The following is a 13449-nucleotide window of genomic DNA, read 5'->3' as shown; positions in this document are numbered from 1 at the left end:
AACTGCCTTAATTCTATGTGGCATTGATTCAACAAGGTGCTGAAAGCATTCTTTAGAAATGTTGGCCCATATTGATAGGATAGCATCTTGCTGTTGATGGAGATTTGTGGGATGCACATCCAGAGCACGAAGCTCCCGAAAATCCCAGAAACTGAGGAGATTGCGAAATACTCAGACCGGCTTAAATCACCTTTCTTTCCCATTCTGACATTCAGTTAGGAGTTCAGGAGATTGTCTTGACCAGGACCACACCCCTAAATGTGTTGAAGCAACTGCCATGTGATTGGTTGATTAGATATATATTGTTTGTTGCTAAGGCTAATTGTATAGTAGTTAATATACACCAAAAAAAAACAGGGAAACATTGTCCAGTTTACTTAATCATCTTATTTGTGGTTTATGCGACAAAATTGTGTTTCCCTTCTAAACTTGATTTCTTTGCTTTCGATTAATGTAATTCTCTAAAATGCGTAATCTACTAGATTCCATTATTTAGGGTAAAGGTAAACCAATCACGTAATCGAAAATTATTTTTGCTGAAAGTGTAGTTCATGCTTTGCTGTGGACGTTAATATAATATAACTAATAGTTTGAAAGCAAGCTAGTCTTATAATTTAGTCATGTAATGCAAAAATATAAAACATTTAATGAATTAATCCTGTTAGGGAACCGTATTAAAATAATTTTTAGACTACTTAATACTTGGGATACTTAAAATTATGATTTTGAAATTACATGAACAAATTATGTTTGTTCAACTTATTTTATTGATGTAGAACCGATGTACATGATTAAATCAGGTAAATCCTGTTTTTCAGTGTATATCCTAAAAACATAGCCCACGATAAATAACATTCATACTAGGCCTATTTCCTGACGTATTTTATTTGAATTGAAAAAGGACACTATAACAATATTGTGCTCACAACATTATTGTGTTCACATTTATACTGCGTAATTATTTGCTTATTTGTGCGTCACGCAATGTTTACACAAAAGCTCTAAAATTGTGCATCATATTGTATATTGGAGACTGTACTGTCAAGTTTATCGTGAAAGGACTTTCCAACTATAAAAGTCTCTTCTTCACTCCAATTGTCACGTTTTCTGTCGCCGTTTGACATTTTACCCCTTTAATACAATGTGCACTGTTTCTGTGTCTCTGTTTCTGGCATCCCATGGTTGTCCATTGCCAAGCATCTTGTCATGACATTCTAGCACGAGAGTTTAGGACCGCAATGCGGGATTAACACAGAAAAAGCTATTTTTACTCACAAAAATACTGTACCAATTAAGAAAATACTTTTTGTACAGTGTTAATTTTCTTCTGGGACTATCCCACCATGGCTGGTTTTACAAATATGAATTAGTTCCTGGCATTGTAGATGGTTTCCAAATCTCACTGACGTCACATCTGAGCTTATCTCTCTCAAATCGTGACAGATTAGCACTGGACTGTGCAGCATTAGTAATACGAGGTGTAATTTGCAATACGATCCTGGAGCCCTGGTTAACCCCAACTGCTGTTCAGGCCTTGTCATTAAATTGCAAAACAAAATTTAAAGTAGTTACACAACATTTCATCAAATATTTCAAAGAAAAAAATCTATAATGAATATGTAATCAAATAATCAAAATCGAATAACTTGCTCCGCCTATAAAACAACTTTTCTTTTCTGCTGACATCCCCTAAGCCATTCAGGCTATTGGATTAATTAGCCAAATAGCTTTTCAGGCATTCAGGTTTGGCCGTGTTTCAGTACGTTACGCTCACTTAACACAATCCAATCAATTCCTGGTGGATAAAATCAAGTCCTGACACACATTTTTTTCTTCTTGAATATTGTTTCACTTCAGAATACATCACACTGAAAAGTAAAATGTGTTGCAAATGACATTTCATGTTGACTTTAAGCAACAGTTGTGTTATTAGTATGTGTGGAAACTATTTGTGTTGAGTGTACTCTACTCTACATGAAACGGCCTTTACTCACCAGCCATGACAACAGTGCACATGCTGCCATGCTCATCATAGTCAGACACATGGTTACAGACAGAAAGGGAGGAGTGGAGTTTGTCCATCAGACTGTATGAGCGAGGAAGAGAAATGCTAATAAGTACATACACACATTTGACTGTAACTGGCAGAGAGCAAGAAAGGATCAGAAGAAAGTGTACTTCACCTGCACCCTCTTTAACCTCCTTCTTTTATCCTTCCATCCTCTCCAACTGCTCATCCTTCTCTCTTCTCATTTATTTTTAGACAGCTTAGTCGAGAGGTGGAGGATGTTCCCGAGGCCTTCTGTATCAAGAACACAGATCCTAAATGAATGATTGTTAGTGAAACGGAATCATTTATCCAGGTTTTTTAATCTTCCAAATTATGTAATACATTTTTTTCATAAATCAATAAATGTATCACCCAGGGGTTGATTTTTTTTAATTACATTTTTTAATGCAGTTTACATTAAAACACTTTACAGAGTCTTGTCTTTAAGTTTTATTTTTTTATTTTTTAATACAGTTTTATCCAGACCCGTAACTTAAAAACATTGTTAATATAAAGATTATTCAACAAGGGGGTTCCTTTCATCCCAAACGTCTTCCATTTAAGGATTATGGAGGCCAATATGCTCTTATGAACCTTAAGTGCAGCAGAATTTTTTTTGTAACCATGGCCAGATCTGTGCCTTGCCACAATTCTGTCTGTGATCTTTTCTGACATGCACTGTGAGCTGTAAGGTCTTATATAGACAGATGTGTGGCTTTCTAATCAAGTCTAATCAGTATAATCTAACACAGCTGGACTCAAGTGAAGGTGCAGAACTATCTCAAGGATGATCAGAAGAAATGGACAGCACCTGAGTTAAATATATGAGTGTCACAGCAAAGGGGCTGAATACGTAGGACCATGTGATATTTCCGTTTTTCTTTTGTAATAAGTCTGCAATATGAGGATGCTTTTCTGTCAATATGGGGTGCTGTGTGTACATTAATGAGAAAAAAAATTAACTTAAATGATTTTAGCAAATGGCTGCAAAATAACAGAGTGGAAAATGTAAGGGGGTCTAAATTTTTTCCGAACCCACTGTGTGTATATATATATATATAGATCAGGCATAACATTATAATAATATAATAATATTACAAAATAATATTGTGTTGTTCCCCTTTTTGCTGCCAAAAAAGCCCTGGCCCTTCGAGGCATGGACTCCACTAGACCCCTGGAAGTGTGCTGTGTTATCAAGATGTTGGCAGCAGAGAAGGAATTTAGAGGCCAAGTCAACACCTCCAACTCATTGTTGTGCTCCTCAAATCATTCCGGAGCCATTTTGTCGGGGTGCATTAACCTGCTAAAAGAGGCAACAGCCACTATACTAGGAAACAGTTGCCATGAAAGGGTGTACATAAGTGTCAAGGTAACATCCACATGGATGGCAGGACCCAAGTATTCCCAGCAGCAGAACATTGCCCAAAGCATCACACTGCATCTATTGGCTGGCCTTCTTCCCATAGTAGTGCATCCTGGTGCCATGTGTTCCCCAGGTAAGTGATTTACACACCCTCCACATGATGTAAATGATTTTCACCTTCTCCCTTTGCTCCGTGGTCTAGTTTGGATGCCCACATGCCCACTGTTGGTGCTTTCGGCGGTGAACAGGGGTCAGCATGGGGTCACATGGGCCAGCCTTCGCTCCCCAAGTGCATCAATGAGCCTTGCCATTATTTTCTGCGGATATAACCTAGTCCTAGGCCATGCAGGCAGGTTCACCACTATTCATTCCCTGGACCATTTTAAGTTAGGAGAGATAATGACCACTACAGACTGGGAACACCCAGGTGCCGCAATTTTTTGGAGATGCTCCGACCCAGTCCCCAAGCAATCACAATTTGACCCTTGTCAAACCCACTTAAATCCTTATGCTTGCCCATTTTTTCCTGCTTCACACATCAACTTTGAGGACAAAATGTTCATCTGCTGCCTAATATATCCTACCCACTAACAGGTGCCATGATGAAGAGATAATCAATGTTATTCACTCCATCTGTCATAATGTTATGTGTGTGTGTTTGTGTGTGTGTGTGTGTGTGTGTGTGTGTGTGTGTGTGTGTGTGTGTGTGTGTGTGTGTGTGTTAGTTTTTAGGACTGAAGGTGCACATATTTGAAGAAGGCTGCTCTTTTCCAGTTGCTCAGTAATAAGCCCTATTATTTGTTCCGAGGGCAGCTCTAAATCCAGAACACAGCTGTCAAATTAACAACAACCACACAGTTCAGGGCCAGACACTTTGTCCTTCTCTCTATTTCTCTCACACTTTCTGTCAGTCTACTGATGAGGCTGAGAATTGTTGCTGTGGTGAAGTCATTGGTTGCCTAGCAACAGCTGTCCCTGGGCAACCCACAACCAGGGCCTCTGCGGGAACATTTTGGATTATTTGGGGATGTCGAGATCATCAGCGGCTTCTTACAGCACTCTGCCAAGGTAGGTCACGAGACTATGTCAGAGGAGATAAGATGAAGAACAGACAACAATGGGGTCTGTAAATCCTCAGAGATCTGCCGTTTTCACTTAAACGTTTTACTCATTCTAATAATGTAATTTGTAATACAACAAATCTAATTAAATAAGAAAATGGTAATATAAAAACATTTTCTCTCATGTTCTTTTGGACGCCACTGCATACACTTTGTATGTAACTAAGTCAGCATGAAACAGAAGTTTAGTCTTTTCTTCCCTTTGTGCCATATTTCCAAGTGAAATAGCTTCTTGAACCAGAAAAATGTAGGGCAGGACTTGATTTTGTCCAACGGGAATTGATTGGATCATTGTGGTGACAAGTTGCCCCGATCTCTCATCTTTAATTCATTTAAACTTTAATTATTTGTGTTCTTCTTAGGGTGTATGTGGATGTGCGGACACCCATTGGATAGATACTAGGGTGTGGGGGTTTACAGCTCTGGACACCTTTCAGTCCTACTGTTGACATGCTCGGTCTTCAATTATTGCCAGTAAATGAAGAGAAAAAGATGAGATGATGGAAAAGCTTGTTGACACAGCATACATAAAGTATTTCACCACATCCTCCTAACAGCTGACTATAATTATGCTAATCAATTCTCCACAAATTCTCTTTGGGTGCGTCTCAGTCCTCTCAGGTCACTGATCAGGGAGTCAGCCCATTGACTCATTCCCTGATCAGTGCCCTGACTACCAAACTAGGGAGCTGATTGCGACGCACAGTTTGTCTGTTTACCAGTAACTACAAATCATTTTTTGTGCCTATAATTGTGTTATGCTCTTCCTATTACAATTAGAAATGCTCAAACTCTTTAATGTTTTTTAGTTGATAAGACGTGGGTGGGTTTGTTAGCAATTTCATTTTAATTGCTGTATGTTTTCATTTTATACTCAATGCTCTAGCGCTTTGTTTGAGTGCAAAAAAAGCACATTAGAAAATAAAATGTATTATTATTAGCCTAGTCAGCACGTCTGCTCTTTTTTTACGATTTTAGACGGAAGGAAATGTTGACTGACCTCAGGTCACTCGTTGTTCATTAGTACACATTCTGATAACAGTTTTTTTTTAATGATTTTATGCTGTAGAAAGTATTTACCTGTTAGTTTAAGATGGTTAGCATGCAACTGCAGTCAGTCAGTGTTCACCACTGAACACCTGCGGCAACTACACGTGCACTTTATCTGTGAGCGCGCGCCCTCCAGTGGTGCGCATTGAACAAACCACCGTCACGGCGTCTACGCATTTATAAAGTGAGTATATTCTTGTGTTTTTTGTGCATTATACAGTGAGTAAATTGTTATTGTTGTTTTGGTTGTTCGTTAGATACTTCTGGAACATTAAATGAAACTGTATTTATCCTGGCTGTACCTGAATGACTATTGTTAGCCTACGGTAGGCCTAGGCTATAGAAGGCCCCAAAAGGCCAAAACCCAAATAATATTCAAATGAAAATTGCAATTTTTTGAATGGTATGAATAGTTATTTAAAAATGGTCGTACTTCAACCCATACGAATCCGGACCAATTTATCCTTATTGGAAAATTATGTTTGCAGTTGTTTTTGAAATACAACCCCTCCTTGTGAAAGATCTGTAATGTTAGCCTACATATAATTATGTGACATTTGGCGTTTATGATGCATTTTGTATGTTTCATTGGGCGTTTATTTCTCAGTATTATTTTGTGATAAATAACATTTTTTTCTTTTCCCTCAACATATACCAAAATTATGCATATTATTCAAAATAACACTTGTCCACTTCCAACACTTATCCCCGCCCGGCCTGCTGATTTTAAGAATCATTGTTGTCAGTGAAATGTAGACATGCTAGTAGAGTCTGAAAACAGTTGAGTGACATGTTGTCAGCCACACTGGGACACCTTGTGTCATTTTCCCAATTATGGTAGATTTCCGGGCATTTGGTTCAGATAATGCACAGATCAATTCCAGTCAATATTTCAATTTTTTTTTTTAAACATTGCTGGTAACATTTCTAGATTTTATAATGTAACATATAGAGAAAGTATATAACACTAACCAATTTGAATAAGCTAAATTAATTGAGCAGCTCATTTAATATTTTTCTTAATATAACAAATAAGTCACTTCAAAATACACCAACTGTTGTAAGGTTAACAGCCCGACGTGACATATGTCACCACAATTTTTTCGTAACTTGTTTTATATCATTTTGTTTAAGAAATGTATTAAAATAATTTTAAGTGTAATCTAATATGTTATTAAAATATTAGAATTGTTGCATGGGTTGAAAGATCCTTTTAGTTACAAAATCAAGCCTTTAAAAAAATTGCTGACACTGGAACATGTGCAATGGCACTAACCAATCAGGCCACCATTTTGAACATTTTGCAAAACAAAACAACAACAACAAATGCACAGATTGTCACATGACTAAACTTGATGTTTCTTATATGTCACTTAGAGACTTCCTGAGTTGAAATGGAGGGAAAAGGGTTTAAAAGACCTTTCCAGATAATCACCAGTGTTTGTGACACCCGCGTCGTCACTGTGGGTTCCTATGTGTTAATTGCACATGAACTCCTTTGTACAAAAGGTCAGATTTCCATATTTCCCTTGTAGCCTACACACAATATTAAGACTCTGATGATCCATTCATGCATGTTGATGATAACACAATGTCACTGAAACATACAAGATACCAAATACCAAGAAAACACATCACCCTGTTTATTGAGTGTAAACAATCATAGCGGTACACTGGAAAATAATGAAACAAATAATACTCGAATAATATTCTTAATTAAAAAATAATAATAATTGTGTATATATATATATATATATATATATATACCTAAAAGTCAGGAGGGTGCAAATGATTAAAAAAATCTATTGCAATTTAGTAAAACAAGAAATTATTTCAAAAACTAAATCTTGTAAGGCACAAAGTAAAAAAGAAGACAATTTCAAACTGGAGCAGTGGATTACATGACTAATAATAATAACCACAATAATAATGCTTTAATAATGAATGTTGATCACTGGCTCATTTTGTCCTTGCTGCTAAATGACATATTCATAGTAAACAAAAAATGGCACAATCCTTAATCAGATACAGAAGGACAAATAATTGTGCATGTTCACAACTACATCTAGGCCTAACCACCTTAATGACTTCTTCATTGTCATATTGAGGTCTTTATGAACTGGGCAATGAGAACAGGGCCCTTATAGTGTTTGGGTTACAATATAAAAGTACAGTAGTGTTCAGGTTACAGTATAAAAATCTGCGGCTCAGTATGATCCCTACACTATCACAGCTGATGACATGAAACTGCTCCCTCTAGTGGCAGAGGAAGAGATGTGATATATGCCGTCCTCTCCCATCATTCCGGCTTCATCTTCATCTCTGTCATCATGGTAAGGAGTCTGTTTGTCCTCCCAGGAAGGCTCATGATGATCCTTGTCATTGTAGTATGCTGAGAGATCCTGTCAGAGTAGAGATTGTAGTGTTGTCATTAGAGTCAAAGCACATGTGTTTCAGTAATAGAGATGATTATGATCTGTGAGTAATAGGCATGAATAATGCATGGAAAATGAACATGCCATCAAATATGTATGATTTACCATCTTAAATGCCACAAATGATTAGAGAGAGAGAGAGAGAGAGAGAGAGAGAGAGAGAGAGAGAGAGAGAGAGAGAGAGAGAGAGAGAGAGAGAGAGAGAGAGAGAGAGAGAGAGAGAGATGGCCCCTTACTGTCATTGGCTCCCCTTTGTCTGTCTCATAGTACATGCGCTCCTCATACATAGGTTTACTGATGGTTGGCTATAAAAAAAATACAAAAATAAAAATTAATTGCTGAGCTTTGTGGAAGTTTGTTTCTGCCACTGAATAAAAAATGTAACTTTCGGACAATTCTGACTTTTTTCTCGCAATTGCGAGTTAACCTCATAAATTCAGACTTTATTTCCCTTATATAGAAAAAGTAAGAATTGTGAGATGAAAAGTCACAATTACCATTTTTATGGTTTATTCAGTGGCAGAAACAAGCTGGCATTATTATCAGCAAAACAATTTGAGTTAAAAGTAAGTAAACAAAAAAAATGAACATAAAGCTTTTGGTTTGTCTCCTGTTTGGGTGATCTCCTGTCACCTTTACAAAAAAATATATATAATGAGAATATACAAATATTTGTCTAAATCGTGTTTTTGTCTTAGCCTGAATCATTATGGTACACTTATAATAAGTGTTTATATTGGGACTATTTCAGACCAGTCAGGAACCGCTGCGGAGGAGCACAGTCCCTGCGTGAATCGCCATAGACATAAACAGAAAGAAGTAGCTCCAGCTGTTCCTCCGCAAGGCTCATGCAGTTTTGTTTATTAACCGCTAGAGCACAAAAAGTTACGGACTGCAGCTATTTATAACTACATTTCTTTATAACTAAAACTATAAAATAAAATAATGTTATAAAATAATAATCTTAATTTACTTATTTGGGCAACTGACTGAAATAAAACTGTACCTGAACAAAACTAATAAAAATGTCACAAGAATTTCTATCTTCCTTAAAAGCACTTTCACTATTTTAAAGAAAACATTTCTTTCTTGAGTTTCCATCATGTCCCCTTAAGCTTTGATGACAGCAGAACTCAAGCTGTGTGAACTTCACAAGTTATTGTAAAACCAGATGATCTCCAGCATGACTTGAGATGATCCAAAGAGATTTTTGTGCTTCAAGGAATGTAAGAACATCTGACTGTCTGTACAAAGATTTGTAACATGATCAATTAGGCCCTAAGTCACACTTTTAAATTAGGCAGTTTAAACTGCTATGTACTTGTCAGATTTTTTTTACGTAATTGTACATTGTGAATTACAAAAGGAGAAGGGGGATGATCAACAGTGTAATTATAGATGTACCATGTAGAAGCATGTATGTACATACACAATAAGTGCAGTGTATCAAATTATTTGAACGTTGAATATGCGTATAATAGCAAAAGACACTTAATATAAAGTGGAACAGTAACATGCACAACCCATCCATTAATGTCATTTTCAAAACCTTAAAACTTTCTGTTCATCTCAAAGCTTCAATTAAATTAAGACTCCCCAATTTTCAGTGTGGATTTTTGACAATACTGTACATAAACACCCAAATCAAGAAAATTTGGGACATTTTGTAAAAAGCAAAAATCTGTGATTTGTTATTTTTTGCCCAATTTTATTTAACTGACAAGAGTACAAAGAAAAGATGTCCAATGTTTTCACTAAACAACTTAAATGTATTTTGTAAATACAAACTAATTTTGATTTTGATGGCTGCAACACACTCCAAAAAGTTGGAACAGAGGCATGTTTACCACTTCCATTTTACCTTTACTTTTAATTTGTAATAGTTTGGCAATTAAGGATACTAATTGTTGCAGTTTTGCAGTTGGACTTTTTTGCTCAACACTCCATGGTTGTACAGTCTGATTTGTACTTTTCAAAAAACAAAAACAAAGCACAAATTCTTGATTTTATTGCATTTTACAAATTGTCCCAATTTTTCTTGATTTGGGGTTGTACATAGTTCATATATTATATAGATTTTCTTTCTTTTTTAAATAATATCTGAACAATTCCCTAACATCTTCTGTCCTTCCCCCTGTACTCTAAAATGGACTGCATTTGCTCAAAGTGTAAAATAAAGTATGTATCTCTCATACTCACTCTGTCTTCATCTGAATATGTTTTCATAGGAGGAGGAGGTTTGTGAGTGGGTGGATGGCTGCAAGCAGAGACACAAACAGAAGATCAGTAAAGAAGGAAACATTCAGAGGTCATTTATAAGCATTGTCGAGGGTAACGCATTACAAGTTATGTACGTGTACATATGTACATCGGATTACATAACATAACAAGTTATGTTATGTAATCAGCACGTTACTAAATGGCCTTTAAATGGCAGGAGGCACATCAAATACAAGCAAAGCAACAAATTTATATTATTCAACATATCCTAGATTTTACAGAACATTTTCAGATGTAACCCCTTTTTTAACTGTATTAAACTACACATTTTTCTCAGGAAATGTATTGAATTACAGTTACATTTACTCGTAATTAAATTACGTAACTCCGTTATATGTATCTTCCCAACACTGTAAGGGAGTAACTCAATATTGTAACACATTACATTTAAAGGTACATTTACTTTCCACAACACTCACTGATTATAAGTAACTTGTTACTTATAAACCAGGGTATACGGTCAAAGACAGAATATGAAAGAAGTGTCAGTACTTACTCTATGTTTTTCCTCTTGCATTTGCGGACCATCACTATGGTAGTTGCAATTACGGCTATGAGGATGATCACACAAAGAATACCACCAATAATACCTCCAGTAGAGGCTCCCTTCATTGGCATTGGAGATTCTGTAGGGGGATACAGAGAGACTTAGAAACATCACTCTATGTGTACCAATTTGATAGCTCTATGTATACCAGTTTGAAATTGAGGTCATAGAATAATCAAAATTTCAAATTTTGAAATAAAACAGTTCAGTGCTCTACTGTATAAGCATATAGGTTTCTGAACTCAAAACATGCATGCTCCTCAGTCAAAACAGCTTGCATAGTAACACATGACCACCCGCACACCGTATAATTCCACATCTATTCTGTTCATCTGTTATGATAGTTTATAAACACCACTTAAATCCTGCTGTGCTGTTATCTCACAGCAGATCCTGCTTCCTTAGGATAAATAAAATCCCAGAGTCCACACACATGGAATTATGCTCATCTGTTTTATAGCCTACGGCATATCCACAAAGTTTAACATCACCACTAAGATCTTCAAAGCCATGAAAAATAATGCATTCATTTCAGGTTTTTTTAAAATATATATTTATGATTATAATTATTATGCATATATTTAAGGGAACTCTCTGTTTCTATACAACCGAGGACATGCTGATTGATGGGATGAGTTTTTGCTCGGCCTGTTTTACACCTCTGACACCGAGCCTCTGGTGAGAAATATTTTTGAATTATGTAACCTCCCATATTTTCTTAATATGCAACTAGGCCTAAGATTTTCCACAACTAGCCTAAACATTCTTACTTTAGTCCCTTTGAACAAAACCAAATTGGTTCTCAACTCTGGTCATCCCAACACTGCACATTGTTTGATATCTTTCTTATTTAATAAGGTGTGTTTGATTATGGAGACATGTAAACTGTGCAGTACTGCATGTTGACTCCACCAGGGCCAAGGTTGGGAACTACTGTGCTAAGCTAAATAATTGCATGGAAATGTATCATAGTGCAAAAACTTTAAGTTACACTAGATGGCGCTACAGCTGCATAAAAACCATAGATTGTTTAAAAAAAAAAAAACTCTTTTTAAAACTCCTCAAGGACAATGTATTCTAGACACATGCTTCCTGATGTCACTAACATAAAGTGCAGCGTTTACTGTGAAAATATATCTGCTCTTTCGGATTACTCTCATTGCGATGCAGGTGTTAAACTGACAGACAGTTTAACGTCTGGTGTAGGCCTACGGTCGGCCGAGAGCCTGCGCTGGTGAATTCCCACAAGTCATCAACATGGGAATGAAAGAAGACATAAAAAGAAAGAGAGAATGTTGTCCAGCCAGACAAACCGGTTTAAAGGACATAATGGATGTTTTAATTTAAAAGAAAGACACAAGTTTGAGTAAAGGAGCGTGTGCGCGTCACGTCTTGGCAAATATCTGCCTTGTCAATCACATGTCGTTCTTTCACTCGGTTCGTCTCGCGCTGTCAATCTCCCGCTCGTGTCCTAAAGCTCTCTTTCCTCTTTTCTCTCGCTTGCTTCAGCTGAAATCTCTTAGCAGATAACACATCCGAGAAAATAACGTATCATTTTATTAAAAAATAAATACAAATATCAAGTATGGCCTACGTCATTCTGGTTGACTGCAAAACTGAAATATTTTTGTGACCTTGCATAAACTGGATATTTTTGCCCATGGCAATGTACCTGTGTTTTATACCAAATTGTGTAACCCACCTAATTGTGTGACCTAGTAGCACAGTATTGACATCTCACAACCCTATACCCTCACTACAGCATCTACTACCCAGGTAGAAAGCATATCCGGGCCTCATCTCGGCCGACTATGGCACATATGGCTGGGTTCTGCCAGAGGCAAAGGTCATGGAACGTATATCTGGCCCACACATATCAAGGCAGTTTTAGTGTGAGTTGTAGCTTGCTGTGTGTGGCCAATGTGAGCTTTGCTGCAGCTAGAACTGAGCCATATGTAGTTGGCCCAGATGAGGCCCAGATATGTATGCTATTGCCAGCCACAGTCCGGTTGAGTCATCAACATCATTCCATGCAGTATGTGGGCCGGAAGAATGAGGGAGGTGTGGGCCCGATTTGGGTATGGTCACGTGATTAGGTTTGTCACTCAGTTTAGTAGGCCTGCGTTCTGACCCCGATTAGGTGAAATGCAATCATTTCAATAGGAATTTTGTGTGTATTCTCATCAGTATCCTGATCATCTTGTTGGGGTTTATTTTGTGATAATGACCAACTTGTCTGCACATTATCCCTTACGCCACATAGTCGCATACTAAACAGCATTTCACACACAGTTCATAAAAACAGAACATACTTGAGCATGAATTACAGAACTATCTCATCATCACACAAACAGAATGAGCAAAACACCACTCAAATCTAAGAACACAATCAGAGAGACAGCTGATTCATCTGAGGAAGAGCCTTTAGCAGTTTACCACAAACAGAAAGAGATGGAGAGAGAATATGAGGTGTAGAGGAAGTGAAGGTCACTGCAGACAGAAGCAGAATGAGGGGTGTGTGTGTGTGTGTGTGTGTGTGTCTGTGTGTCTGTGTGTGGAGCAATGGTGCAAGAAAGCAGGGAAAAAACTCAATCAATCATCAA

The 13449-nt window shown here is 37.1% G+C and overlaps 1 protein-coding gene and 1 long non-coding RNA gene across 2 annotated transcripts in view; both read right to left on the bottom strand.

The window, feature by feature from the left end:
• Nucleotides 1-458: 458 nt before the first annotated feature.
• On the bottom strand, nt 459-5683 carry LOC137083147 (uncharacterized). The gene is made up of 3 exons (XR_010906460.1): nt 5615-5683; nt 2184-2302; nt 459-2086 (listed from the first exon to the last, which is right to left on the bottom strand). It is a non-coding gene; the product is annotated as an uncharacterized lncRNA (long non-coding RNA).
• A 1680-nt stretch (nt 5684-7363) lies between these two features.
• The window catches only part of si:ch73-22o12.1 (nectin-2), a 90783-nt gene continuing 84697 nt past the window's right edge, over nt 7364-13449 (bottom strand). Inside the window, exons 7-10 of the mRNA XM_067448865.1 lie at nt 10796-10925; nt 10219-10276; nt 8256-8324; nt 7364-7986 (exon numbers count right to left, since the gene is read on the bottom strand). Of these exons, the coding sequence (XP_067304966.1) occupies nt 7804-7986; nt 8256-8324; nt 10219-10276; nt 10796-10925 (440 nt within the window). The 3' untranslated portion in view covers nt 7364-7803. The remainder of the gene's footprint in view (nt 7987-8255; nt 8325-10218; nt 10277-10795; nt 10926-13449) is intronic.

Source organism: Pseudorasbora parva, chromosome 7 (genome assembly GCF_024679245.1).
Source record: "Pseudorasbora parva isolate DD20220531a chromosome 7, ASM2467924v1, whole genome shotgun sequence".
Lineage (NCBI taxonomy): Eukaryota > Metazoa > Chordata > Actinopteri > Cypriniformes > Gobionidae > Pseudorasbora > Pseudorasbora parva.
This window is presented reverse-complemented; position numbering and strand designations above follow the sequence as displayed.